General features: G+C 41.3%; 1 protein-coding gene across 10 annotated transcripts in view; it reads left to right on the forward strand.

Moving 5' to 3' along the window:
• frmd4a (FERM domain containing 4A) overlaps nt 1-27,439 on the forward strand; it is a 521,753-nt gene that overhangs the window by 470,099 nt on the left and 24,215 nt on the right. For all 10 annotated transcript variants that reach the window (XM_068005053.1, XM_068005054.1, XM_068005051.1 and 7 more), the window contains 7 exons: nt 3,143-3,219; nt 3,671-3,809; nt 4,717-4,858; nt 15,686-15,819; nt 16,853-16,975; nt 26,464-26,692; nt 27,170-27,226. In XM_068005053.1, the coding sequence (XP_067861154.1) occupies nt 3,143-3,219; nt 3,671-3,809; nt 4,717-4,858; nt 15,686-15,819; nt 16,853-16,975; nt 26,464-26,692; nt 27,170-27,226 (901 nt within the window). The remainder of the gene's footprint in view (nt 1-3,142; nt 3,220-3,670; nt 3,810-4,716; nt 4,859-15,685; nt 15,820-16,852; nt 16,976-26,463; nt 26,693-27,169; nt 27,227-27,439) is intronic.

Below are 27,439 nucleotides of genomic sequence, written 5' to 3' on the forward strand. Positions count from 1 at the left end.
ACACACGATGTGGAACACATGTTATTGTGCATTAAGGCATGATACTAATTTAAAGGTTACAGCAGGAAGCCACACATCTAAATAGAGCAGGCCTAATATTTTTTATCCCCACAGTCCTGCAGATGTGAGCTGTTTCCCTGGTGTCATAAGTAGAAATGGAGAATTCAGTGTACCAACAGCATCCGAAGACTTTTCACTGCTCTGCAGGATGGTCCGCAAGTGTAGAGCAGCAAGACTGGCCAACACCAATAGAGCAGTTGGGGTGGTCAACAAACGCAGAGCAGTCAACAGATCAGCGCAGAGAGTGCAGAATGGATAGGTCAAGTATTAAGTGGAGAGTAGACAGGCCAGTCTACTAGTGCAGAGTAAATAGGCCAGTCGACAATCACAGAATCATCAAGTGAAGAGCAGATATGCAGTCAAGAAATGCAGGGTGGGCAGTTGACTAAAGAGTGTTTGGACGGATCAACAAGATGATTTGAGGCAACTTCGTAAAATGCCTTTTCTCCTTTGTCACTGAGCGGTTAATGTTGCAAAGTCTGTACAAGTTGTCTTATTACATCACAAGACAATGTCCTATTACACGCTTGCACTACTCCGTGACCAAAGAGAAATGTGGGGATATTTTTAAAACCTCTGCCTCCTGCTGCTCTTTTCCTTCACAATATTTTCCTTGGAGCAGTTTCTAGCTGTTGCAGAAACTTTCGCAAAGCTTTCTTTCTTTTCCTTCCATTTTAATAAAATGTCAGTCTGCTCCTCAGGCTTTATCCTCCCTTGTGGTTTAGTTCCCTGTCACGAACCCCTTTACTTTATAAAATATTAAACATTTTCCAGGTTATGGAATCCGCAATCTTCTGATCGATTCTGCTTTCCCTGGTGGTGGCTCATGATGCAGACAAGCAAGTGTGTAAGCTGTTATGAATAAATAAACATATCTGCACATATCTCTGCAAGGTTACGGGACTGAGGAAATCAGCACAGGGAATAGATAATATCACAGTTGCATATTTCTGAGATTTTTGCACCACCCAAGTAAAAGGATGAGACCCATGATTCTGAATCTGAATTTTAATGAGGAGTCCAAAACAAGAAGAAATACTGGAAATCTGCAATCTGGAAGTACACATAAAATAAAAGGCGGTATAATGTTCAGATAGAGATGTTTTTTCAGAATCCAGCTGCACATTTCCAGAACTTTCTATCTTTATTTTATGATAGCTAAGTTCAGCATTTAATTAATTAAAAGGTCAGCTATTGAGGAGCAATAATTGAATACTAGTTTCACTTGAAGATTAAGTGCTCACCTTCCATTAGATTTTGAGGGTAATTCTGTTCATTGTGGCACGTCTGTAAAGCAGTTAATGGTTTGTCAATTAACACCTTCAAAAACAGAGCTGGATGAGTAAATGAGGATTGTAAGAAGAAATATACATTGATTCTACAGCACAGAAACAGGCCATTCGGCCCAACAGGTCTATGCAGGTGCTTATGCTCCACACGAGTTTCCTCCCTCCCTACTTCATCTACCCCTATCAGCATATCCTTCTATTCCTTTCTCCCTCATGTGCTTATCTAGCTTCCCCTTAAATGCATCTATGCTATTCGCCTCAATGAGATGGAGATGATCAAATACTGTGGGGAATGTGAAATGGAAATACACAGTAAGTTAGTTGGCATCTGTAAAGAGAAAAGACATTAAAGTTTGGGCATATATCCTTTTTACTGTGTACGGGGAGGGAGCAGGAGGAGACATTGCAGAATATGTTTTTATTAAAAGAAAAGCTGCAAATGATAGAAATCTGAAATAAAAATACAAAAACGCTAGAACTGCACATTATGATCATTAGCATCTGAAAAGAAGGAAAAAAAACAGATTACTGCTTGAAGCATAGTAGATCCTTTCTCGGCTGTTGAATGAAACATTAACCTGTCATTTCTCTTTTCAGATGCTAGCAGACCCGCTGTGTATTTTCAGCATTTTCTGTTTTTATTTCTTTTCCTTGGTTAACTGGGCAGGAATAGAACATAGTGTACATGACCTGAGAAAGGAGCAAGTTTGATAGGCTGGTGGAATCATTTCTCCTCCCGTGCTTCCTTATTTTACGTGTCTAATGAAGAACAGCATTGCAGATAGATGCTAAGCCCCACGCACTGTTGTTTCCATTCAGAATTTGTGGAGAGCAGCTCTCATCGCAAGCATCTGGAGTTTGTCTCATGCGTGATGCTGCCCAGGAGTCACAGGCTATGGTGTCAGGTTCTTCCCCCTTTGACACAACCCCATGTGGTCTCAGCTGGAAATTCTCCCAACACAAACATCTGGCATGTTTGAAATTCCTGAACCTCTGCTGTAATGGGAGCTAAAACCCCTCATTAGCATATACTAGATCACGAGTGGCCAGAAACCAAACAAAACTTCAGTGAAACAAAAAAGGGTTTGAAATTGCCACTTTACTTAAGCAACACAAAAGTAGCATAGGCTCATTTTTTTCTTTACTTTAGAAATGCTGACAGTCAATCCGCTGCATTGTAAGTTATGATAGGTCCTGTTTTGTTTTTGACTGATCATAAGGTTCTGAAAGAGGCTCCAACCTTTAAGCTTTTATTACGTTGCTCCTAGCAATAGTAAATGTCAGGAGCTATTGTAGATTAGTGAGCAGGAAGTCGGGTCCCACGAGGGGCATGTGATCGAATGTCTTCCCATCTTTTACTTCCAACCAGTTCATGAGGGGAGGAAATTATGTTCAGCAGTCCTCTAGTACTGAGTCACAGATGGTTTTGCTTACTTCTCAGAAGTACTGGCAGCAAGAAGCCTGCGGGTCCAGGAAAAGACTGGTGTTGTAGGAATTGTATGGAAAACGAAGAGGGAAAGCAGACTACCGGAAGGGACTTGTTAGCTGTTTTTCTTAAGAAAAAAGTCCTCAGGAAAACACACCCAAAGTGTTTGAAATCAGCTCGCAGCCTTGTCAGTTTTTTTTTTCTGCATCTTGCAGAAGGAGGAGAGAGAGAAACTACAGAGAGCCAGAGGCTTTAGATTGTGAAAGGGTAGACATGTGTGTGCAGAAAACCTGAAGAGAAGTTGTTTATATGTTAAAGAGGGTGAAATAACGAACGGCTTTCATTCTTAATTCTTTGTCTTGTCAAGATTTTCCAATGGAGGCAATTGGAGAACCTGTACTTCAGAGAGAAGAAGTTTTCTGTGGAAGTCCATGATCCACGCAGGTAAAGCAAAGCGCCGCAGTCATCGGCTACAAGTGCCATACGTGGTGTAGTGAAATCACTGCTTGCTTTCATGTTTTTACTGGTAAAAGAGAATAGAAGCAGATTCCTTCTAAAAGTTTAGAATATTTGCTATTCTAAAATTGTACACAACTTGTTAACATTATGTGTAAAGATGGTGTAAGCAGGCTGCTACCTTGTATCCTGTGGGTTTCTTTCAGTATATAAGTGAAACTTCTTAGGATACATTAATCGTTCTGAATAGGATCGTAGGATCGATCTGGAATTTTTTTGACGAGTCATAATCTAGTGGGAGGAGGGAATGCTGCTACATTTATAGCAAGGGACGGGGTTCATATTGTAGTGATAAAACTACTGTTAACAGTAATTCTATACACCCCTGGGGTAAGAGACAAAGTCTTCCAGCAACTCTGCTTTCTGTTTACGTTCCCAGGGCTTCTGTAACCAGGAGAACGTTTGGTCACAGTGGAATCGCAGTGCATACATGGTATGCCAGTGCTGCTCTGATTAAGTCGATTTGGGCTATGGCCATTAGCCAGCATCAGTTCTATCTGGACAGAAAACAAAGCAAGGTGAGCCCAAACCAGCGTAAAATTATTTCCTTGTTCAGATGTTTTAGCCGCTTAGACATACTATCAACAGAATTTTTTTTTACTTAAGAAACCTATTTATAAATAAATGCTGCTTTGCACGAGATGTTGGAGAACAGACTTAAATTAATAGCTTCCATTGCCTCCCCTGCAATCTCTTTGGCTCAATTGGTAAGTGCACTGCCGAGTGAACCATAGTGACCAGGAAGTTTCCAAGCTCAATGACTGGTCTGTGCTAATCTTAGCCAGGCTGTGGTTTGGGCTCTACAATTTGCCTGTGTCTCTGGGCTACAGAGGGGGAAAATCAGCCAGGGTCCCTGATCCTGCTCACTATCCAGTCTGTTGTTATCAGACTCAGCCGCGTTGTCTCCAAATTGCCTGTCGATACACACTGCCTGGTTCATGACGAATGTCACCTTAGCCTAAGGTGCTAAAGGGCATTGTTTATACATCGTGAGTCAACACCTTTTGGTTAGGTGGCCAGAACATTTGAGGGGAAAACATTAAATTGGCTACTTTCAGTGTACACGATGCTCCTACTTGCACCAAGACTGAAGCAGTAATGAGACATGACGCAGGGTTCTATTTAGTACACTGCACATTCCTGCTACTTTCCTGTAATTATAATCTTTGAAATCTTCATTCTTCATCATAATCCTGGTCATTGGTAGGTTACTCTTTGCCATTGAACTCCTGAGCGTGGAGTTCAATTTTTTTTGAGAAGTGAAGGACAAGATATGCAATGTCCATTGAAGCTCATCCTTCTCCTACCTTAACTTTCCAATTATAGCATCCAGCTGCATTTTAAACGCTGTTTATGTTAATGCCTTTATGAGCTGTGCATTGTTGTTTCGGCTCCGTTATTTACTACTTTTGTTATTTTCTCCAGTCAAAAATTCATGCAGCAAGAAGTCTGAGTGAAATAGCCATTGATTTAACAGAAACTGGAACACTAAAGACCTCCAAGCTAGCCAATATGGGAAGTAAAGGCAAAATCATAAGTGGAAGCAGCGGCAGTCTGCTGTCATCAGGTGAGACACGCACTCTGGAAAGGATTGGTTTATCCAACAAGATTTAACCTCAAAGAATTATCATATTCCATCTTTGCATCGGATTACGTAACTGCTTCTCCAGCATGTTGAAAAAGTATAGAACGAAGTTTAAATTCATTGAATTATTCAAATTGCAGTCTTGCTGCTGTTTTTGTTTATTTCATTCCCAGCTTTAATACTTTGATATTTACAAATTATCAAACTAAATATTGTGCATTTCTCCACTGGCCTAATTAGTTAAAACATTGCCTGGTGTTTTAGTACACTGTTGACCGGAGGTCACCGGTTACGGTTATTGGCTTAGTACAAAGAGGAGAAGAGTCAATTCTCTCTTAACTCTCAATTCGCTTTATTCATGCCGTTAGATCATATACATATAGCTTATACGTCTGGTTAGATATAGACATGCTGTTTGCACCAGGTTATACAGTTTTATACCCAAACTAGGATCTAAACGCTATACGTCTGGTTAGATATAGACATGCAGTTTGTACCAGGTTATACAGTTTTATACCCAAACTAGGATCTAAACGCACACCCACTAGGTTTCTCTGACACTCCCTGAGTGGTCACAGAATATAAAGGATAATACCCGAAAAGGAGAGCTGACGCTGGCCAGGCATTCCGTTCTCTCTCTCTCTCGACGTCGTCTCCACGTCCCTGATGTAGGTTCTTCCACTTCCGCAATGGTTGGTCTCTGGAGTCTTCGCTCTGGCTCCACGCCCCAGATTCTTCAATCTTATTCCGAATCTTATCTCTTCAGGCTGTGCTGTCTCTCTCTCCCTTTGGTTTAGGCTTGCTCGCCTAGTCTGTGTCTTCTCCTCATTGGCTCTGTTCCAAGGACTTAGGTAGCTTTACCTCATTATTCCTTTTCTAAATAAGGACTTGTGCCTTATCACATCTCCTTTGTCTTTCACAAAACTTAGCTAATTCAAACCGGTTCCAGCCAGCTCAGGCCAGCGACTGAACTCAGGTTACTTCAGTTCAAAAGTTGCTTTTGCCTGTGTGTCAGCAGCTCGGAATTTCAGGTTACTTCTGCAGCCCCTGGCCAACAACACCATACAGGTGGAGAATTCTTCTGTGTTATGTGTATTATAGGTGTCAGCCAGAGCTCAGTTGGTAGCATCTTGCCTCTGAGTCAGAAAGTTGTGGTTTCATATCCCACTCCAGAGACTTTGGCACATAACCCAGACTGACACTTCAGTGCAATACTGAGGGAGTGCTGCGCTGTTTAGGTGCCGTCTTTCGGATGAGACATTAAATCAAGGTCCCGTCTGCCCTCTAGGTTGAACGTAAACGATCCCGTGGCATTATCTGAAGAAGAGTATAGGGCTTCTCCCCAGTGTCCTGGCCAATATCTATCCCTCAACCAACATCAGTAAAGCATTATCTGGTCATGTATTTAATTTCTGTTTGTAGGACCTTGCTATGTGCAAATTTGCTGCTGCGTTTCCTACATTACAAAAGTGGCTCCGCTTCAAAAGTACTTTGTTGGATGTCCTGAGGTCGTGAAAAGCACTATATAAATGAAAGTTATTTCTTTTTCTTAAAATCATAAACCTGCTCATAAAGAATATATTTACAATCTCACCACACAGTTGACACAGAAGAAATCCTCTACATTGACCAGAAGGTCCTAAGTTTGAGTTAGTCGATTTTAGATAGGCAGTAATTGGGGAGCTACTGTTGTCCTCAGTGACCCTGGAATCAGCAGAGGCTCCTGCTCCTGATCGCTATCACAATCATCCCCTGCAAGATCAGGAGAGAAGGGAGAAAGAGAGAGACAATCAGAAGAGAAAAGCACCTCGGATATTGTGTGTGTAATAGCACCACTTATGCTGTCAATTTGAAATTAGGGTCCAATAAGTTACAGACATTGCAGGGGAGAGTTTCTGCAGGGTTCCTCCGATCTCTCATCGTTACTTCGGTGGAAGGTCAGCAGAAACCCTGGGAAAAGGGCAAAAAGTGGCCATTTTTAGCCATTTACGCTGTTTCTCCAGGGGATTCCGCCGATTGGGAGAACCCCGGCAGAAATACCAGGCGTGCAACTTTAAATCATTTGGCAGAGACCGCGTCATGCAGTTTCTGACTTCAGTTCAGCAGTACGTAGGGGAGGCTCATCAGCCCAGAAGTAGCTGCTTCGTGCTTGGATTTAAACTTGCACTTGGGTAGGCAGCTGATTTTCCTCACATTCCTTTACAGCTGTAGTAAAGGACAGCAGCTGGCTCCATGTATTCTGATTAGAGCACATTAATTTGATAAACAAGCTGCTGTAGGAAATATATGTAGTAGGAAATCTCAGAACCTATTCAAGAGGATCTTTAAAATTCTTTGTAATTGATCGGTTATTATTTCAATAAAACTGGTACAGGCTCGCACTGTTTTCAGAAACTTGTATGTTAAGTACAAGTGAAACAGATATTCTGTGTTAAGATTAGAGTATTGGCCCTTTCGAGGTTTTTTTTTAGAATCCTTATTCTTAAATCACAGTTAATTTAGTTTTTAAAATGTTTTTCCCGTTGTTTAGTTTAGGAAAATGAGCTGGAATTAGTCCTACTAAAATGAGTGGAAACGTGAAATTGAACTGAAATTCACAGTGGAAAAATGATAGATTTTCTGGATTGCATTGTGCCTAAACTCTCTATAATGACAGTATTTATGATGCTATTTTCATTTGTTTTCTCTAAAGAGGGACCAAGTATGTGAGTATTCTATGAGGGTGAAGAGAGTGTAGGAATCATAGATAATGCTTTGTGCTGAACTTTTAAAAGTAATTTTAATGTTTTCTTCGCTCTACCAGAACTGTCTGAGGCTGTTATCAAAACATGCAGCGTGTTGCACAACAACCTGTTCAGCTGAATTTCCTTTACAATCCACACATTGACACATAATGAAAATAAACTGTTACAATTATTTTTTAACGTCAATTAAAAGAGAATCTTTACGAAGTTATTTTGCGTATCACACGCCCACTCTTGGGGACCAGTTGCTGATTAATAACCTGTTCTTTTGAAGGCCAAGCTTGAAAGGGCAAAGACATTTTAAAAATGCATGTTCATTGGTGAAAAGTTCAGTGAAGTTCTATCCATGTGTCTGGTGCTCCCCTATTTTCTAGTTGCCATTTTGCTGAAACTTGAACTGGTGCATAAGTCATGTCTTTAAACGTACAACAGTTGTGTAGTGCTCCTCGTGTAACGAATATCTCAGAAATGTTTACAAGGGAAGAAGTGGATGCTAAGCAAGAAGTAAAGGACTTTACAGAGAGGAAAGAAACCAAAGGTGCGTTTGAAGAGATATGTTTTAGGAGGCTGGTGAATGCAGGGAGAGATATACAAAGGTTTTAGAAGAAAGTTCCAGAGGGCAGGAGCATAATGGCTAAAAGACCAGCCTCCAGTAGAGAATGAAACTGCCACTTATACACAAAATGTTATAGTTCTTCACCGTTTGGTTCCATGTAACACAACTAAACATCAAATAACATCAGACCAAAACTGTATTTACCAAATGCCTGATTTGCTGTTATACTGTACTTTTGCACTGTTGTTACCTGGTTTGTGTGTCCCATTGACACAAAAACTTCAGCATAACTTAGAAGTAAAGTCACTGATCTTGCAGGACATTGAGTTGAGCAAGTGATATGAGACCAACTTAAGGAGGTTGACTCACACCACTTGGCGTTTGCACTGGTTGCAATATAAGTGCAATCGATGCAAGGCCAACTTTAAAAAGTTCCAAAGAAACTCTACCTTCATTTTTTTTTAAGCAATCTGCAGTGTAATAGTAACATGAAACTCAAAAGTTAATTGTAGGGGACCTTGAACATTGATTCAAAACATTAATTAATAAAATAAACTGCATCTAGATGGACTTATTGGATCTCTTGCTGTTTCACTTAGTTTCCAAAATGATTAGAAATGAGTTGATGAAAGCAGAAACGAACTTTCATTAACAGGTCACTGCAGTCTTTCAGACCAACAAACATGATTGTTATGCTCTGAGATAGCTGCAAGTTCAGCCCACAAAAGAGCTATGTGGTGCCGGATGACGAGCCCACTGCTCCATTTGACTTCAGCTGTTGTGTTAATACTTTTTCCATTTCTTCCATGACTGATGTGAAAGTCAAGCGGACCGAATTGTCCCGACTAGAACAAGTGTGCTGAAGTATTTCTCACAGAAAACATTTTTAAACTGGAAAACTTGATTTGCCATGTTAGAAGTCACCCTCCTCTGATATATAAAGCCATATTATGGTTACCTTGTGTATTTACTTTTCATTATGTTCAAAATGTGGCCCTGAGTTAGATGTAATTACAATTCATCAATGGAAATCGGAGACACTTGCTCCCAAGAAGCCCAAGATCCAAAATTAAAGCTGACCTCAATGAAATGATAAACTGTTGTAAATTGCTGCTTGCCCCTTTGCACTTTGTTCAAGTCTTGCTTGATGAAATAAGATATAGTTAATTTAAATAAACCTGGAGACAGGGACCGTGGAATGTGTGAAATTTTACTTACAGATTTTTATTGATTATTTTAAATGTGCATTAAAGCACAGTAAAGTGTCTCTATGCGTCATGTGATGCAGGTTCGCCTTGTGATTCTCCGCAGAATTATGTTTCGTATTTTGTTCCAGGGATTGCCCATCTCTGGTTGCCCTGAGAAGGTGGTGGTGGGTCTTCTTCTTGAAGCAGTTGTTTTACAATTGAGTGGCTTGCTAAGGTCGTTCAGAGGGCATTAAAAATTACTCATGTTAAATAGGACCGGAGTCACATGTAGGTCAGACCTGGTAGGGGTGGTAGAATTCCTTCCCTGAAGGATATTAATGAACCAGTTGAGTTTTTGTGACAACCCAGATCATTTTTTTCTGATGCCAGTCCCCAAATTACCAGATTTATTAAATTCAGTTTCACAAATTTCACAACTCTCAACCTCTGGGTTGCTAGTCCAGTGCCATAATTGCGGCAACTACAGAGAGACTTTGGCACAGGCATAGTAGCAGGTTGACCATACAGCGCTGTCTTAGCTGGGTACTGGAGATTTGTGAAGACTATCCTTGAACATTTTGGTTAAAAAAAAAGTAATACTTATACTTTGAATGGGATTTGGGAGTTCAGGTTCCCAAGATATTTAAAGTAGCACCACAAGCAGATCAGGCCATACAAAAGCTGGTGGAATACTGGATTTTATGGCAAGAGTTATAGAATATAAAAGTTAAGATGTATTGGTGAATCTATGTAAAAACTTAGTAAGACCACATTTGGAGTAATGTGTGCAGTTTTGGGCTCCACATTATAAGAAGGATGTGGGAGGGTATAATGCAGATTTACTAAGTTGCTGCCTAGTATGAGAAATACAAATACAAATAAAGACGAAAATTGGAGCTGTTTTCATTAGAAAGAGGAGATTAAGGGGTGATGTGATAGAGAGATTTCAAATTATGAAGGGATAGGAAAGAGTAGATAGAAAGAGACTGTTTCCAATGGCTGAGAAATCTAGAATGAGAGGGCATAGATACAAGATTTAAAAAAAGTAAGAGAGTTGTGAGGCTGTGGAATGCACTATTGGAGTTAGCGATTGAAGTAGAGAACCTATCAACATTTAAGAATAGGTTAGATAAGTGGTTGAAGGAAAGGGGGATAAAGAGATATGGGAACAGGGCGGGCTTGTGTGGAGAATAAGCATCAACATGGACTAATTGGGCTAAACGGCGTGTTTCTGTGTTGTAATTTTTTTTGTGATTCTTTGTAACCTGTGTAAGTATGCAGATACTGTGTTTAGGGATATAAGTAATGGTCCTGATAGCACAGTAAATTTGAACTGATCTAGAAATCTTTCACAAACCCAACTGAGACGTGGCCAAATCCCATTTTCAATGCGGCAATGATTTTACTCTGAAAAATCTGGAGGAAGGAAAAGAGAAACTACTATGGCAGGATGAATCATTAGCAATTAGCATAAACGGACAATGGCAACCCTGAGAGTGTGGATGTGCACAGAGCCTATGCGCCTGTAGTAAATGTGTGTGTCCGTCTGGGGGGAGGAGAATGGAGGTTGCTTTTGGTGCCAGAACATTGTTGCAGCATTTTTAAAAATTGGTCCAGAAATATCCTGGTCATTGAGTAAACTGATTAAGATCGAGAAAAGTAACATTTGAGGGGAGTAACGATTTTTGCAGAAATTGTTCTTTTTCAAGCTGATTGTTCTGCTTTTATAGATTGTGGTAGAACACAATAGCATTCAGCTGCACCGGATACATGTAGAGCACACGCAAATAAATAAGAGAGGCAAAGAGCAACTGGCAGGCTGAAGGCAGGTGTCAATGGTTTAAAAGCATGGCTGGGTTCTGCTAGCTCGAACCGATGCATACAAAGGCCAGGCAGCCTTTGTCAGCACTCCGAGCTGCTGTATATGCAAGACACTGTGCACAGGAAGCTGTTTTGTTCCACATTTTGACACAGACCAGCTCGGATTGCTTTGTTTTTGCCATTTTGTAAATGCATTTCTAGAGTTGTCAGTGAACATCTTTGGGATTTTTTTTTTATTATTGATAAAACCAAGAGTCACCAAGATTGAAAAGAGTAAAAGAGCATTGATGCTCAACAGTAATGCCATTCCTTTTTATTCTCATACATTTTAGGATCTTCATGGGGCTACTCATGGTAGTTTGGAGGATGCTGTTACCTAGAAATTGGATTGTGCCGCACCCATTTTACAGGCATTGAACGGGCACCTAAGGCTCCAATATGGCAGGGGCCATGTACACGCTCATTCCAGGCCGGAAGTGCGCTGCTCACCACATTGGTAAAGGCTCCTGCATAGGCCCGCGCCTGAAACAGGCGTTAGGCCCTTTGCATATCACCCCATATCTCTTTATAATGAGAGTAAAGCATCCCACAACATCCCTTACCTTCCCATGACCCTGTTAATGACTCATGATGGGATCTACACCAATCAATACTCAGCCACTTACTTACCAGTCCATTAGCCTCACTTAACGTATTTATTACATAAAATCAAAAGAGAAACTTCCTCTGGTTGGCCTTCAGCATGAACTGCTGTCCGACATCCTGCAGCTTTCTTTTTTCCCTTTTTACATAACTGAATATTGTGAAAAGCAATCTGTTGAATAACTGTGGAGGAAGATAAAAATGCTGGCTGTTATTAATAGATTTCCTCAATAGATCTTCAGAATTCCTCTTTACTACAGAGCATTGCCCTCAGGACATCCTATATTGAAGAATTACAGGTATTTGTTTTAGTCTATGGATTGTCACAGTACATCCTGAGAAGATTATGTAATCGCAGAAAGCCCTAGCTGGTTTTTTTTTTAAAGAAACTGTTTTTCATTACCAGCTAATCTAAAATAACCAGGTAAGCTCAGGCAGTTGAGTGAGTCCATTTGTCTCCAGACTGGAAGGTCGTGCTTGTTACCTGAACTCACTTCCTTTAGTTGGTGACTTTTGTCAGTGTTTGACAGGGCAGCAGATGTTTCAACAGCAGTATCTTTCTCAAGGACCTTTCTGAAAGCCTATGCAATAAATTATAGCTGAATGTAAGCAGAGTGGCCCACTAGAACTGCTGTCTTTTATCCGGCTCGTTCTCCTTTTCAGTATCACTTGTGTTTTACGCCATTTGTCTGATTTGTGACATTCCCTGCCTGTGCTCGTTGAGGCTCATTTATTTTAAATTGAGATGTGATCTGAAATGGACAAATTGAACCTTTTCAAAGTGATACTGGGGCGTGGAGATTACCCCGAGTTACAGTATTGCCATAAAAACGCTTAACATGTTCACAATTTTAATAGAGGCATTAACCCACTTGTTTTAAATTGACTAATGCCTTTGCTGAAAGGGGATTAAAGAATTTAATGGGTTTATATAATATCACAGATCAGTATTTAATGGGCCTCTGTTTTTTCCCTAAGGTTAACTAATTAATCTAACAGTTACATGGTGCACTTAGGGGATCTGGTATTGGCTGTATAAAGTGACTTCTTTTATTTTCTTAATGAGTATTTGGACACAAACCAACCTCTTATCTCTTCCTCTGCCCCTTCTCACTCCCTCTGCCCTCATCATCTTTATTACTGTCCACAGAGGTTCTTGGCAGGAGATAGGAAGAATTGGGGCAGTGTGGACTGAAAGCCTGTAACCCCCCCAAGAGTGCTGCAGTGTCTTTTGCAGTTAACCACATCGGAATATTTCTTCCAGTACTGTGAAAGAGGTTTAGGGATTAGCTTGAAGCCAATGAAATGCTAACGTTACTGTCTACATAGCAATGGCATTTGTCAAAGCACCACACTGGATTTTGTTGGATGCCACTCAGCCATCATGGAAGCCATTGCTTACCTGGACTGTCAACTCAAACCAGTAACTAAACACTGGAAATGTAATTTACAAATGTAAGTGACCTAAAGAGGATGGTGTACAGGTGCTGTTTTTCACACTGGCTGTTAACATGTATTGCTGCTGTGTTATGCAGATGTGTGATTGGCTATGTTAACGTGTTATAACACTCATTGTAACCAGATTGGAAAATGGAATTGACTAAGCAAAAATGCAGTTTTACAGTGCTCATTTCACACCAGTACTCATTCATTAACCTCACACTCAGATTCCAACCCTTCCCCAGTCACCTTTGTGGCAGGATTGAGAATTTTCCTCGTATCCTTTTCATTAAATTAACTTGGTCAGGCCCTTGATTGCACAGTGTTTTCTTTCTGTGTTAACTGTACCAGAATAAGTCTTCGAGTTCATCAATGTGTGATTTTATAAACTACTAAACATGTTATTTATGCTTAAGGATAGATTTTAACTTTGGGAATATTCTTGCTTTATTGAGAAATCTTAAGTTTATTCTTAAGTTTATTGAGAAATCATAAGGGGGTTCATGAGATTAGAAGACTGGACGTTCCGTTTTACAGAACAAAGAGAACCTGGAAAATCCAATACTTTGACACTTATTAAAGTGAATATTATATCTATATGTGGACACAGCCTTTAATTGAGAGAAATATTTGTTGAAGGATAATAAAGGGTAGATATAATGGGAGCAAGCAATCCAGTTGGCTAAAGAGAGAAGCCATTAATGCATAGGAAGAGGCAGGATAAAAATAAACACAATGGGTGACAGGCGGGCCAATTCAGTACCACATCTGGATTTGAAAACTGACCCAATGAAGGTTTCAGCTTGTTTTCTAACAGAGTACAGGAAGCAGTGCCTTCTACTTTAGTCAGTGCTCTGCCCCCATTCAGTATAAAACTCACTGGAACACTCATTATAAACAAATTGGAAAATGGAATTGACTAATCAACTGGAATGCAGTTTTACAGTGTTCATTTCACAGCTGTTAGAATTTATGTTTATAGGAGGCACTTTCATTTCATGGTTAATTTTGAACCTAATCCTATGAGCCCCTTTATTGACACTGTTATAAATATCTTGCCCTGTTATAAATTTCTTTGTGTGATTTAGTAGTGAATTGAACGGTGCACTGTTTCAAGTTTTCTACAGTTTCAGATTTGTTCTTTTATTTCTTTCACATAGCATGTAAGAAGGCCTGTAAGAAAGGTTGGTTGAATTGGGGGAGGGGGAAATAGAAACTGTTAGTTTAATAGATTAGCTTTTTAACCAGGCTTCCATTGTGCATTCTTTTAACATTGCTTGAGCAGTGCGTAGCCAAAGTTCGCTCTGGGCCTATTGCTGTAGTTTCCTCAGCATGCTCACCATTTCCTTCCCGTCCTAACGTCCTTGCTCTCAGGGCCAGTGCAGTCCTCTGTGTTTCTTTAGTTGTTTTGCAGCACTGTAGTGCATAACAAGAGGGAAAAGGCTGACTAATGTGACTAGGCCATCCCAATTACACATAACTTCAGAAATCCAGTGTTTAAAATTGAATCTCAAAAATACCAGGACTCTCTGTCCTCGATATCAAGCAGATGTTGTACATGACAGTAAATATTTGTGTTTCCTTTGGTCTTGGGTCGTTTCTTTTAAAAGTTCAAATTTACAGCTCCTCTGATTTACCGGTTGACAAATGTAATGCCTTGTGTGGAATTGAGCCATACGGACCAGTAAGATTCCAGGATCGATCAGCTCTGTGCTGCGTCAGCTGGAACAGTAGGAAAGGGGCACTGCAATTGGCCTCAGTGCCCCTGGGTTAGGCAGGGAGGGAAAATCAGCCAGAATTCCTTGCTCATGATTGCTAATGAGTGACCCGCCTCACAGGAAAGTACCCCTGTGTGAGGTCAGGATTTAGTTTGAACGGGATGCTCCATATTCAGGTACCCGCTGACGCTAAATGCCAAGGCTCCCAACTGAAGAATGGTCACTTGGACAAGATATTGGAGGGTGCCCAATGCCTGTGGAACCATATCCCAGCATGAGTCAGAAAGTTCAGGAAAGGAAGACTATGAAAAAAAACTATTAAAAATTGGAAAACATTCACAAAAATTGGTGATAAAAAATGTTAACAGTTTCTATTTAATTCACCTGGTATCTACTTGTAGAATTGATGTGGCCTAAAACGCTTTTAGATGCAGCATTAAGCAACATTTTCTCAAAGCCTTGAGTCTTTCCTTTCTTATTTCATGAGATAATTAAAACAGGAGATAATCTTCCATAAATGTACTCTCTCTCTCACTTTCTTATAGTTCTATTTGTAAAGTTTAAAGTTGTAAAGTATTGGAGTAAGATGCTGTTAAAGAAAGTGCTTAGTTATCACATCACTTTAAAAAGTGTTTTTTTTCCTCTCAGTGCAGATGTGTCCACTGTTAGCTGCCATAGTGAAGTCATTTGTTTGTTCACAGGTTCCCAGGAGTCAGACAGCTCTCAGTCTGCCAAGAAGGACATGTTGGCTGCCCTGAAATCCCGGCAGGAAGCTCTGGAGGAGACCCTTCGAGTGCGGCTGGAGGAACTGAAAAAGCTGTGTCTGAGAGAGGCGGTAAGAAGGGCTTCAGAGTTCTAGAGCAGTTGCCAAAGGATGCTCTTGTTTGTGTTCCTGTACAGAAATGTTTCTGAAGCGAAATAGATGGATACGGTGAAAAGGCAGGGATGTGGGGCTGATATCAGACAAAAAAAAATCAATTGACTTGTTGAGCCAAATGACCTTTTCTGTCTTAAATTTTACTTCACATAAAGATTAAAATATAAATCACCAAATTAACATAACATTTTGGTAACTTAAAGGGAATAGTACAGTGATGGGAGTACTTTCAATTTAAAACAATAAATGTTTCAAATTGTCTTTTATTTTTCCGACTTGAAATTCCATTTTTATGGCTTAGTCGGCTGGAGACTGTCCAAACGTTGTCTAACTAGCTTTAAGTCATTGTTATGCGGAATGGGCTATTGCTACTTTTCACATATGGGGGTAATTTTCAACTTAGGCGGGGGTGAAAAACTGACAGTATCAGATTGGCCCCACCTGATTTTTCTTTCTATTGACTTCAGTGGAAAGGAGAATCAGGCGGGGTGTATAATGGGCGATTGATCCAATACTGCCAGTTTTCCGTGCTCGGTGTAGTTGAGAGTTGCTCCCGTGGTTATGGGAGGTGAACTCTCAACTAAGGGGGCACCGTTGGCTCAGCAAGAGGCTTATTCTGTCCCATCTCCACTCTTGCGCTTCTATGTTGACCACGGTTGTGGTTTGTGCTCCGGGAGATAATAGATCTCCTGAGCCATGAGCTTTTTCAACATGTTCGCTTTTTCATTTTAATTTTTATCAAAACTATCAGAAAAATCTTAAGCTAATTAGCAATGAATGCAACCAGCAACACAGTGATGTTGCCATGTCCTATTGAAAAACTTGGTACCACATCTCACAGAACTCTTCACCTTGACAACACTCCTGCTCTAATAAGATTTTGTAGCAGCACTTGGAAGACAATAAGGAACTCTGGATGCAGCTGTCAGCCATGCCCTCAACTCTCTAGCTGTTCTCTGAAATCTGAGGAGTCTTTTTTTTTCTTTTGCAGGAACTGACAGGAAAGTTGCCCAAGGAATATCCTTTGGATCCTGGGGAGCAGCTACCGACTGTCCGGCGTAGGATAGGCACTTCCTTTAAACTGGATGAACAGAAGATCACTCCCAAGGGAGAGGTAAACGTTAGTTGATTGCAACGTTGCATAAAATTGCCTTCCGCGAGTTATGCTAATCATTTTAATTTTGTCCGTTTCATTTATATGTTGGATGTTGCAAGTTCTGTCAAGGCTGTGATATGTAAATAGTTCTGGACAACATTTAGTGATTTTTGTCACTGATCAAGCAGATATTTTCAGCTTGATCTGTGTGGGTGGTTCTTTTTCAGGGAGATCATAAAGGAACACTGTAAGTGTGCTTCTGATTATGTTAGACAGCAGCCAGCTACCTCACTGGTTGGATAAAATGTGAGGTAAAACAATACTGCGAGTCTGGGTGGTACAATAGGTTTGCACACTTTTTCCTCACTCTAGGTTGAATTGCAGCCAGACTGTTGGGAAGAGAGTCTCCGTCCATCTGTCTGTCTCTCTCACTCTCTCTCTCTCTCTCTCTCTCCCTCCCTCCCTCTTCCTATCTCCCACTGCCTGGACCCTAAGCTGTGAAATTCCCTGCCTAAGCTGCTCCATGTACCCACTTCCCTCTCCTCCTTTAAGACGAGCCTTAAAATTCATGTTTTTGACCAGACTTTTGGTCACCCATCCTAATATCTACTTCTTTGGCTTGGCATCTATTTAATTCTGATTGGGCCTCTGGGACATTTTTGGGACATTTTTCTATGTTAAAGGCGCTATATAAATGCAAATTGCTGTTGTGCAAGTGTATAGTTCATATTAAACTACCTGCAATTGTTTAAAAGTAGCAAGATGGCTGCTCTTCTGGGACTTTTTTTGGTGCATTCCAAGCATCTGAGTCAGAATCAAAATTATTTTTTCATTTGAGCTGGGATTCTTTGGACTGGTCCATTTCTATTTGCTTCCCTACCCAGGTCACATTGTTTCTGAGCCGTTAGTGTAGTAGGATAAGCTATTCTCAGCTTTATTGTCCAATAAAGCTCTTTCCTTTGATGGCCTCTCTGCTCAGTTTGAACCCTCACCTTCACCCATCATTCTCATTGTGAGACGGTTGAATAATTGACCCTGTGGATTTACTGCAGTAAAGTGCAGCTCAAAATCTCTCAACTACCCAATCCATCTGTTACAGATGCTGTTTTGAGACATATTTGGAATGTGCAACGTCTGTCCTTGAATGAGGAGAGGATTCCAAATATCCCCCTCCCCTCCTCCACACACACACACAAACACATACACACACACACACACACACACACACACACATACATACACACGTTGACTTCAAGACCATAGTACAATGATGAGTTGAGCCCAGGAGGGACAGATCAATCTTGCTACTCAGGCAGGGCTGTTTAAGTTGGAGGAAAGTGAACAAAGTTTTGTAAAATGTTTCTGTGAACTGAATAACTGAAGCTACCTTTGTGCAACTGACGAGAAATCAATCCACTTAAAATGCAGAGTTCCAGTGTATCCCAAAACCACACAGCAACCTGCAATCATTGACTTCTTGTATCTATCAGAGGCAGCTGACAGCCAAGCTAGGAGCTTGCGTAGAAGTCGAGAGAGATGTATATCGGGCTGCTGAATCAATAGCGCCTGTTTTACACTATCGCCCATAGTCAAAGTTATCCCCTAATTGTCTCGCAGATGTTTTGTCTAATTCCCAACCGTCCCTTCTGTGGTCCATTTCCCATACCAACAATGATGCCTCTGTCAATCTGCTTCACAGCTGCCTACCCTCCACATCAATTCCCCTAAACAGTCTGCTGAACTTTTTAAACTTGATTTTGCACTGGTAACAGTTATACCTCAGTGACTGTGAAGCTGAAGCAGTGTGACACTATCCCCTCAAAAGTGGTCTCACATCACTTGCCAAATGCAGTGCACCGGTAGATTGTCTACATAACTCTTTACTAATACCGCCATTTTTACACTGATGCAGCGCAAAAACTGCGGTCAAATTGAGGCAAAAACAGTAGTCTCACTGGAGCATAAAATAGTGACTTAACAAATATTTTCAGGCAGCCAACAGCGAATAACCTTTTTTGCTGAAAGCTGTGAAGAATGCCCTTTTGTACCATAGCCACTCGGGCAATGCAGCTGCTGGTTTTAGGCAGGAAAATCTTCTCATTGTTTGAACACAAGGAAACACTTCCAGAGAAAAAAAATCTCTGACACGACCACTTCCCTCTTCAGGTCAAAGTTCTAAGCTGTCCAAAGCTTTTTCTCTATGTTTGTTTAATTCAGTTCTGTGCTGAATGAGATCATTTTCCTCCAAGCATCCTCATGTTGGAGGAAAAAAACAACCTTTTTCAGCTCGTTCATCCCTGGCCTTGTCATCTATGATTAAGAGAGTTTGTTCCTGAAAGGGAATGAATCTCATCTGCGATGATACTGTATGAAAAATTGATGTATGGACGCTACTGTTGCAGTATCTTCAGGACAGGGAAAATAACTGAGAAAAAATGGCTTTTGTTCACAGAGAAAGGCAACAATGTCTTAAAGGGTAATGCCACAGTGCCCTCTATTTAAAGATGCAAACGACAATCATTCAATTTATCATTGTCCTTTGTGTTCTCTCTTTCTGTGGATTTAAACACTGACTGTACATATTTTTATTCAGGATAAATTATCCCTTCACTTTTTCCTCCAATGTCTACCCCCCCACCCCCACAGAGGCCATGCATTTCCTGTGGCCAAGAGAGTAGGACAGTTAAGAACATAAGAACATAAGAAATTGGAGCAGGAGTAGGCCAATCGGCCCCTCGAGCCTGCTCCGCCATTCAATAAGATCATGGCTGATCTGATCCCAACCACAAATCTAAAGAACACAAGAAGTAGGAGCAGGACCCGGCCACACAGCCCCTGGGCCCTCTGCGCCACCCACAGGGCATTGACCGATCCGAACTCAGCCTCATGTCCAATTTCCTGCCCGCTCCCCATAACCCCTAATTCCCTTTACTTCTAGAAAACTGTCTATTTCTGTTTTAAATTTATCTAATGATGTAGCTTCCACAGCTTCCTGGGGCAGCAAATTCCACAGACCTACCACCCTCTGAGTGAAGAAGTTTCTCCTCATCTCAGTTTTGAAAGAGCAGCCCCTTATTCTAAGATTATGCCCCCTAGTTCTAGTTTCACCCATCTTTGGGAACACCCTTACTGCATCCACCCGATCAAGCCCCTTCACAATCTTATATGTTTCAATAAGATCGCCTCTCATTCTTCTGAACTCCAATGAGTAGAGTCCCAATCTACTCAACCTCTCCTCATATGTCCGCCCCCTCATCCCCGGGATTAACCGAGTGAACCTTCTTTGTACTGCCTCGAGAGCAAGTATGTCTTTTCTTAAGTATGGAGACCAAAACTGTATGCAGTATTCCAGGTGCGGTCTCACCAATACCTTATATAACTGCAGCAATACCTCCCTGTTTTTATATTCTATCCCCCTAGCAATAAAAGCCAACATTCCGTTGGCTTTCTTGATCACCTGCTGCACCTGCATACCAACTTTTTGATTTTCTTGCACTAGGACCCCCAGATCCCTTTGTACTGCAGTACTTTCCAGTCTCTCGCCATTAAGAAAATAACTTGCTCTCTGATTTTTCCTGCCAAAGTGCATAACCTCACATTTTCCAATATTATATTGCATCTGCCAAATCTCCGCCCACTCACCCAGCCTGTCTATATCCCCTTGCAGGTTTTTTATGTCCTCCTCACTCTCTACTTTCCCTCCCATCTTTGTATCATCTGCAAATTTTGATATGTTGCACTCGGTCCCCTCCTCCAAATCGTTAATATAGATTGTAAAGAGTTGGGGACCCAGCACCGACCCCTGTGGAACACCACTGGTTACTGGTTGCCAGTCCGAAAATGAACCATTTATCCCAACTCTCTGCTTCCTGTTCGATAACCAATCCTCCACCCATGCCAGAATATTACCCCCAATCCCGTGATTTTTTATTATCTTAAGTAATAATCTTTTATGTTGACCTACTACTAGGCCTCAGCCAACTATTAGGAGTTAGTAGTTCAGTAGCTTGTCAATAAATTGTTCTCAGATTTTCCTTTCCTTCTGCTCAGTAGCTCCCCATAGCAGTGCACCTGAGAGAACAAATTTAACAGGATGACAGCAAATTGAATCTATGCACCTTCATGAGATGGTGATTCAGAATTCCCTCCCTAAATCTCTCTACCTCTCTCTTTTAAAACCTCCTCAAAATCCATCTCATCGACTGAGCTTTTGGCCGGCCCTCCTAATCTCTCCTTTTCTGGGCACATGATGTACTCCAGTGCTTACATTACTTTCAGTGCTTACACTTGAAAAATGGTCTCTTTGAGCGAGGTAAAAGCAGGTGACCAGTGCCCCAGCAAGGAGTCAACTCCTTGAGGAGCTTGAGAGAAAATTACCACAGAGACAATAGGCAAATAATGAACACAGTAAGTAAATGCTAATGATATCATCAGGGGAGTATCTTTGACGGGTGTGACGGTGTGAGGGAGCTGGATGACATTTACAGCCAGGTTAACCTTTTGCCTGATTAAAAAAAAACTATTCCAGCGCACAGTAGATATCGGCCAGTAGCAGGTTACGGGTTATTGGTTATTTCACCACAGGCATTGATGCAAGCCCCTTGCACTGTCAGGTTTATTAACGCCTTCATCCAGTTCTCCCCAAAGATACCATCAACATGAACTGCTAAATTGCTTAAAAGTGAATAGAAATAGACAGAATGTTAAAGCGAATGATATTTTTGTACACTTTTGACTTTAAAGAAGGGTAACTGTTGGCGACACTCTCTCTTTAAATGTTGGCTAAAGAGCTGCTTAGAACTCGAGTAAAACAAACTCACTGGGGAATGGAGGAATTTTGAATACATATGGGACACAACTGTTGCAATCCCAGTTCAAACTTTTCTGGGAATGTGCTTTATTTTTTCTGGCCACTGAAAAGTTTAAGCTCTGTACTGCTCAGCATTAAATACCATAGGATAAGTGAAGGGTTAGCAATGAACAGCAGAGTTAATCTAAATTGAATGTCTGACCACACGAACAGCCGCTTGTTCAGTGAATACTCATGGAGGGGAAAAATGCTGTTCCTGTGTCATCTCCAGCTTTACATATTACACAGTCAGCACCCAGCTGCTGAATTCAGAAAAGGTTATCTCCCCAAATCACCTCGGCAAAATGAAAACAAAAAAAAAATGCATTGCTGTTGAGTGAGTTTATTTTTGGATGAATTGAAGGTTGTGAGGGACGGGATGCATTTTGTGGACCTGGGGGAGGAGCGCCATGTGTTTTCAGGAGTATTACTGAAGCGATTGTTTGGAAAGCCGTCTCCCACAAAGTGCCAGACGCTACCCTACTCTGTGTTGCTGGACTAGGTTGGTGAGCTGTGGGGCAGAGTCAGAGCTAACAGTAGCTGCATTGTCTCATAGTCCAGCCACTATCGGTTCTGCAGCTCACATATCTTGTTTTTTTTTGCTTGTGGTTTTTTCACAGAAGCTGCCTTCTCTTGTTATCCAGATCTAATTAAGTCAAAAACAATTTGGTCAGCAATAAGAGACTTGATCAAAAGGAAGGCATATTGTTTTGTTTTTTTATTCTGGAGGACAGACTCTGTGAGCAGAAAACTGTTAACAGTTTGTGGGATATAGCAACATAATATGAAATTTTCTGTATGTAGTTATTAGAACAGTCTAGTCTAAAGTGCTTACTTGGCTCAGTGATAGCACTCTCATATCTGAGTCGGAAGGTTGTGAGTTCAGGTCCCACTCTAGGATTTGACCATGTAATCTAGGCTGACACTTCAGCACACTACTAGTGCTGCACTGTCAGAGGTGCCATGTTTCAAATGAGATGTTAAACCCAGACCCCAGCTGCCTCTTCAAGTGGATGTAAAAGATCCCCTGGCACTATTCAAAAAAAGAGCAGGGGAGTCTTCCCAGTGTCCTGGCCAACATTTATCCCTCATCCAGTGCCCCAGAAACAGATTAACTCGTCATTTATCTCATTGCTTTGTGTGGGACTTTGCTGTGCGCAAATTGGCTGCCACGTTTGCCTAGAAAACAATAGTGATTACACTTTAAAGCTGATTCAAAGTGAAATATTTTGGGACATCCTGAGAACATGAAAGGCACTATATTAATGCAAGCTCTTTCTTTCTTGAAAAATAGGTTTGGGCCTCATTTTGCTGAAATTTAAATGATTCTTAAAAATTCTTCATCAGGACACCTCCCCATTGCGTAAATGCACTGCCCTTTCTGGCGCTAGTGATACAGACCAGAGAGTTTCCAGGTTGCAGTTTCAGTCCCTGGTCTGTGCTAGATAAACTGGTCTCAGATGGGAACAGTACAGATACCTCAAAGACCCTGGGCTAGGGAGATGAAAAGTCAACCAGGGTCTGGACTCCTGATTGCTATCCAGTGACACCTGCCGGAAAGCCTGTATATGCAGAAGTCAATAAAAATCAGGCAAGGGTGTGATACTCCCAGCAGCCAAATAACCTACCGATACTATCTGGGCTCACACGTGAAGAATGACCTCTTGTGTGAGGTACAGGTACCCAGTGTCTGTGAAGCATTACCTGATCAGGAGTCACTGCCTTCAGGACAAGAAGGGGGAGAATTACTTTTGAAAGTTCTATGTTGAACAAAATAGGCCAAACGCTATAAAAAGAGATAAACTGTTTGTCTCCACTGAACAAACTGACCTGTTTTTACACCACAGCGGAATTTTAATAGCAGCAGTGCTCCTTTTGTAGCCCTTAGGTTTGATGTATGGTTGTTTTAATTAATGTATTAGCTTTGCCCCAGAGTACCTTGTACAGTATTAGTTTTGGACTGTGGTGTGGATGCAGACTGTTTCTGTAATGCCCAGGAGAGGAATGCAGATGCCAAACCAGTATTTTTAGACACTGCTGTCGTCTGTAGAGTTTCATACGCCAGTACAAACTGTGGATTACTAAAGGAAAATGAAACAATGTTCAGAGAACAGTTTCACATAATGGATTTCCGATTGAGTTTCGATATTGAGCCATGCGAGCCAACAGGATGAGTGCTTGAGCCGTATCTCTTTTTCCTTCTATAAATGGATAATAATTATTGCTGTGCGTTTAATGAAATGCAGCCAAGGAATAACTTCTTGCAACCATTGCTATTACTCCCATCCCACCAATTCTCTCCCCTTCTCTCCTGAAGGTACCAGCTGATGCTGGGATATAGTTCCACAGGTACCGGCCATCCTCTGGCATCTCACCATTTTCCAGGTGTGAGCCTACATAGTGACAGCTCGCACGTTGTTAGGTATAACTGAGCCTGATCCTGTCCTCACCTGATGCCCAACACATGCACTTTCCAACAGGAGCCATTCAGTAATGGTCAGGAGTGGGACCGCTGGCTGAATTCTCCTCTCTCCCTAGCCCAGGGGGCACTGGGGCTAATTGTACTGCCCCTACTGCCACTCCAGTTGAGATCAGGCAATTCAGTACAGACCAGAAATTAAACCTGGGATCTTCTTGGTCCACGTAGGCTCAGTTACTCACAGAGCTGTGCATCTTCCAACAGAGCCATCAGGGGAGCTTAACTATTGCTACTAATCTACTTCCTACTAATGTATTCTTAGTAAAGGCAATCAGTAGCTGTAACAGATTTATGTGTTTTGGGGTACCAGTTTACAAAATATGCATCTGTCAGCATTTATTTTTTTAACATTTTGTATAGTTATTTTCATTCCCTGTGATATACTACTTAGGTCGTGGGTCCAGACCACATGCCCAGTGAATGTACCATTGCCACTCATTGGTTAACATTCAAGGATGTGGGAGAGACCCCCCTCTATTCCCCCAACTCACCCCAATGATGTGACCAAGACTGGCAAACTCACTCCTTGTGAGAAGCTGACGTGAACGTCATCCAGGACTGGAATTTGGACTTCATTCACCTAATCAAGAACGTAATGCTTACTTACAACAATAATGATTAATAATGAAATTGTTATTGCTGCCTTTAAATTTAAAGATCCAATGCCAAGGATTCTGGTTTTGAAGTGAGTCTGGGTTAGGCATTGACATGAAATGCCTCGCACTACCTTGAGGCACTGGTTTTGAAGCAGGAAGCAGGTGTAGAGTTGGGCACTGACACAAAGGGGCAGAAATTTATGGTTTGGGGAAGGGCAGGAGTTGGTAGTTTCATCCAGAGGGTGGGGGCAGGAATCTGGGCGAAACCTGGATCTGCCTTGCATCTGCCTTCCAACAGAAATTCCAGTGGGGGCGGGGGGGGGGGGTGCACAGGTGAGTCTTTTGCCTGTCCACCACATCCTAGTACTGCTTTCAGGGCATGACTAGGGGAGTTCCCAGACTAACCTGGCAATTTTGCCCTCATTAGGCCCAACAGAACTCTTGTCAGCGGAGAGTGATTGGGTGCTGCTTCAACAGCCATCAGCAAATCAGGACTTCGGAATTTTGAGCCCACAGTGTCTGGCATTACTTTTGAGACACTGGTTTTGAAATTGAGTCGGCATGGGCACTGACGCAGAATGTCCCTGACTAGCTTGAGGCACTGATTTTGAAGCATTGCAGGGATGGGCACTGATGCCAAATGTCCCGCATTGCCTTGAGACACTGATTTTAATTTGTTTTATTTTGGAGTGGGCACTAACACGCGATGTCCCGCACTAGCTTGAGGCGCTGGTTTATATTAAGCGTTGGTAGGGCTGGACATTGACACACAGAGTCCCACATCACTTTACAGCACTGGTTCTGAATTGGGTGTCCTTTACTACCTTTAGACACTGCTTTTATACTAGATATAGGGGTGGGCACATACAAACAGTGCCCGGCAGTGCACTGACACACTGGTTATGATTATTCTGTTCAGTGATGCATTTAGAAACTTTGTATCACTGCATGAATAACTTATAATGTTGTACTTCTGGTGTGTTCTTGACACTTTGGGACTCAGGACTTGCAAGGAAGAAATACCTGGTCATCAAAAAAATAAGGCTCATTTTTACTTTTTTATAAAAAGAGGATGGTTGTGTATATTTTTATAAATTGTATTCTTCTAAATTTTTAAGTTTGACAGAGGGAATCATAATGCAACCATATTCTTGCCACAATACATAAAAAAATTACGTGCAGAGTAGAACTCTCTCAACAATGTCCCACTTCAGAAAAACACCTCTTACTAACCCAGAATAATATTTTTCCAGTACCCACACATAGCAATCCTTTGGTCTCTCTGGTTGCTTAATCAATCTCTATTAATGTTTTGAAACAAAAATAGATAAATTTAAAATATTGTTCATCTTTCCCATTGAGGGATGACTGTTCATTTTGAACGGGATGTCTAGAGATTTTGTTTTTGTATTGGTTGACATCTGTTTAAACTCCTTCAACTGTAAAGATTTTTTAAAAATAATCCACAAACTCCCTGATAGTGGCTGTGTAGTCACTGCTTATGAATGAGAGAGTGATCTTATCCTTTTTTTTCTTGGATCTTAAAGAGAAAATTCCGATTGAGGTTTACTTTATTCTGCAGGAGATTGAGCTGGAACGACTAGAAAGGGAGTTTGCCATTCAGTCTCAGATCACTGAGGCAGCACGGCGTCTAGCCAGCGACCCCAATGTCAGCAAAAAGATGAAGAAGCAAAGAAAGATGTCCTACTTAAATGCACTTAAAAAACTGCAGGACATTGAAAATGCCATCAATGAATACAGGATCAAATCTGGAAAGAAACCCACACAGAGGGCATCCTTAATCATAGAGGGTGAGTTGTGATGTTGTTACTGGAAGATTTAACTTCTGCACTGTTTAACACGTTCATGTATAATTTCTTTGTATGCTATTTTAGCACAATCGTTAATCAGAACTGTTTAACAACTGTATTAAAGAGAACACCAAGGAATTCCACGTGAATGCCTTAACCAATACATTCATGGTGAAAATTAAACCCCTTGATGTATTGGAACCAATACGCTTTCGGATAAATTGTACAGATAGGAGAAATTGGAAGATGGATTAGAGTGAACGGGGGATTCTCTATGATTTGTGTCCCTTTGGGGATACGCCTGCGTCCGCCTGCCATTTCTCAACAGTGGTAGAGCCAAGATCAGGAATGTAGAGGGTGAAAAATCACAGCCACAGCAAGTGCTGCTCAAACAAACGCACTACCAAGCAGTCTGGGTTAATCCTTCCTGTAGTTTTAACTACAAAAATCATGTACATTTTTGTGATTTCCCCTCAGAAGCAAACATTGGCTCAGAAGACAGCTCACTGTCAGATGCCCTGGTTCTTGAGGATGGTAAGTAACTCCTTTAGTCTAGTGCTGGATGATCACTATAACTGCAGTATCACCAGGCCACTTTATAAAATATCAGCCTATTAAAAATAATTTTACAGGGAACAGCTTATTGAATAATTATTTAGAAATCCATCTCCTCACTTTTTTTGGTCAGCCAGGTGTCTGTTAAGCATGGAACTAGGAACATAAGAACAGGAGTAGGCCATTTAGCCC

Source organism: Heptranchias perlo, chromosome 24 (genome assembly GCF_035084215.1).
Source record: "Heptranchias perlo isolate sHepPer1 chromosome 24, sHepPer1.hap1, whole genome shotgun sequence".
In the NCBI taxonomy this organism is placed as follows: domain Eukaryota; kingdom Metazoa; phylum Chordata; class Chondrichthyes; order Hexanchiformes; family Hexanchidae; genus Heptranchias; species Heptranchias perlo.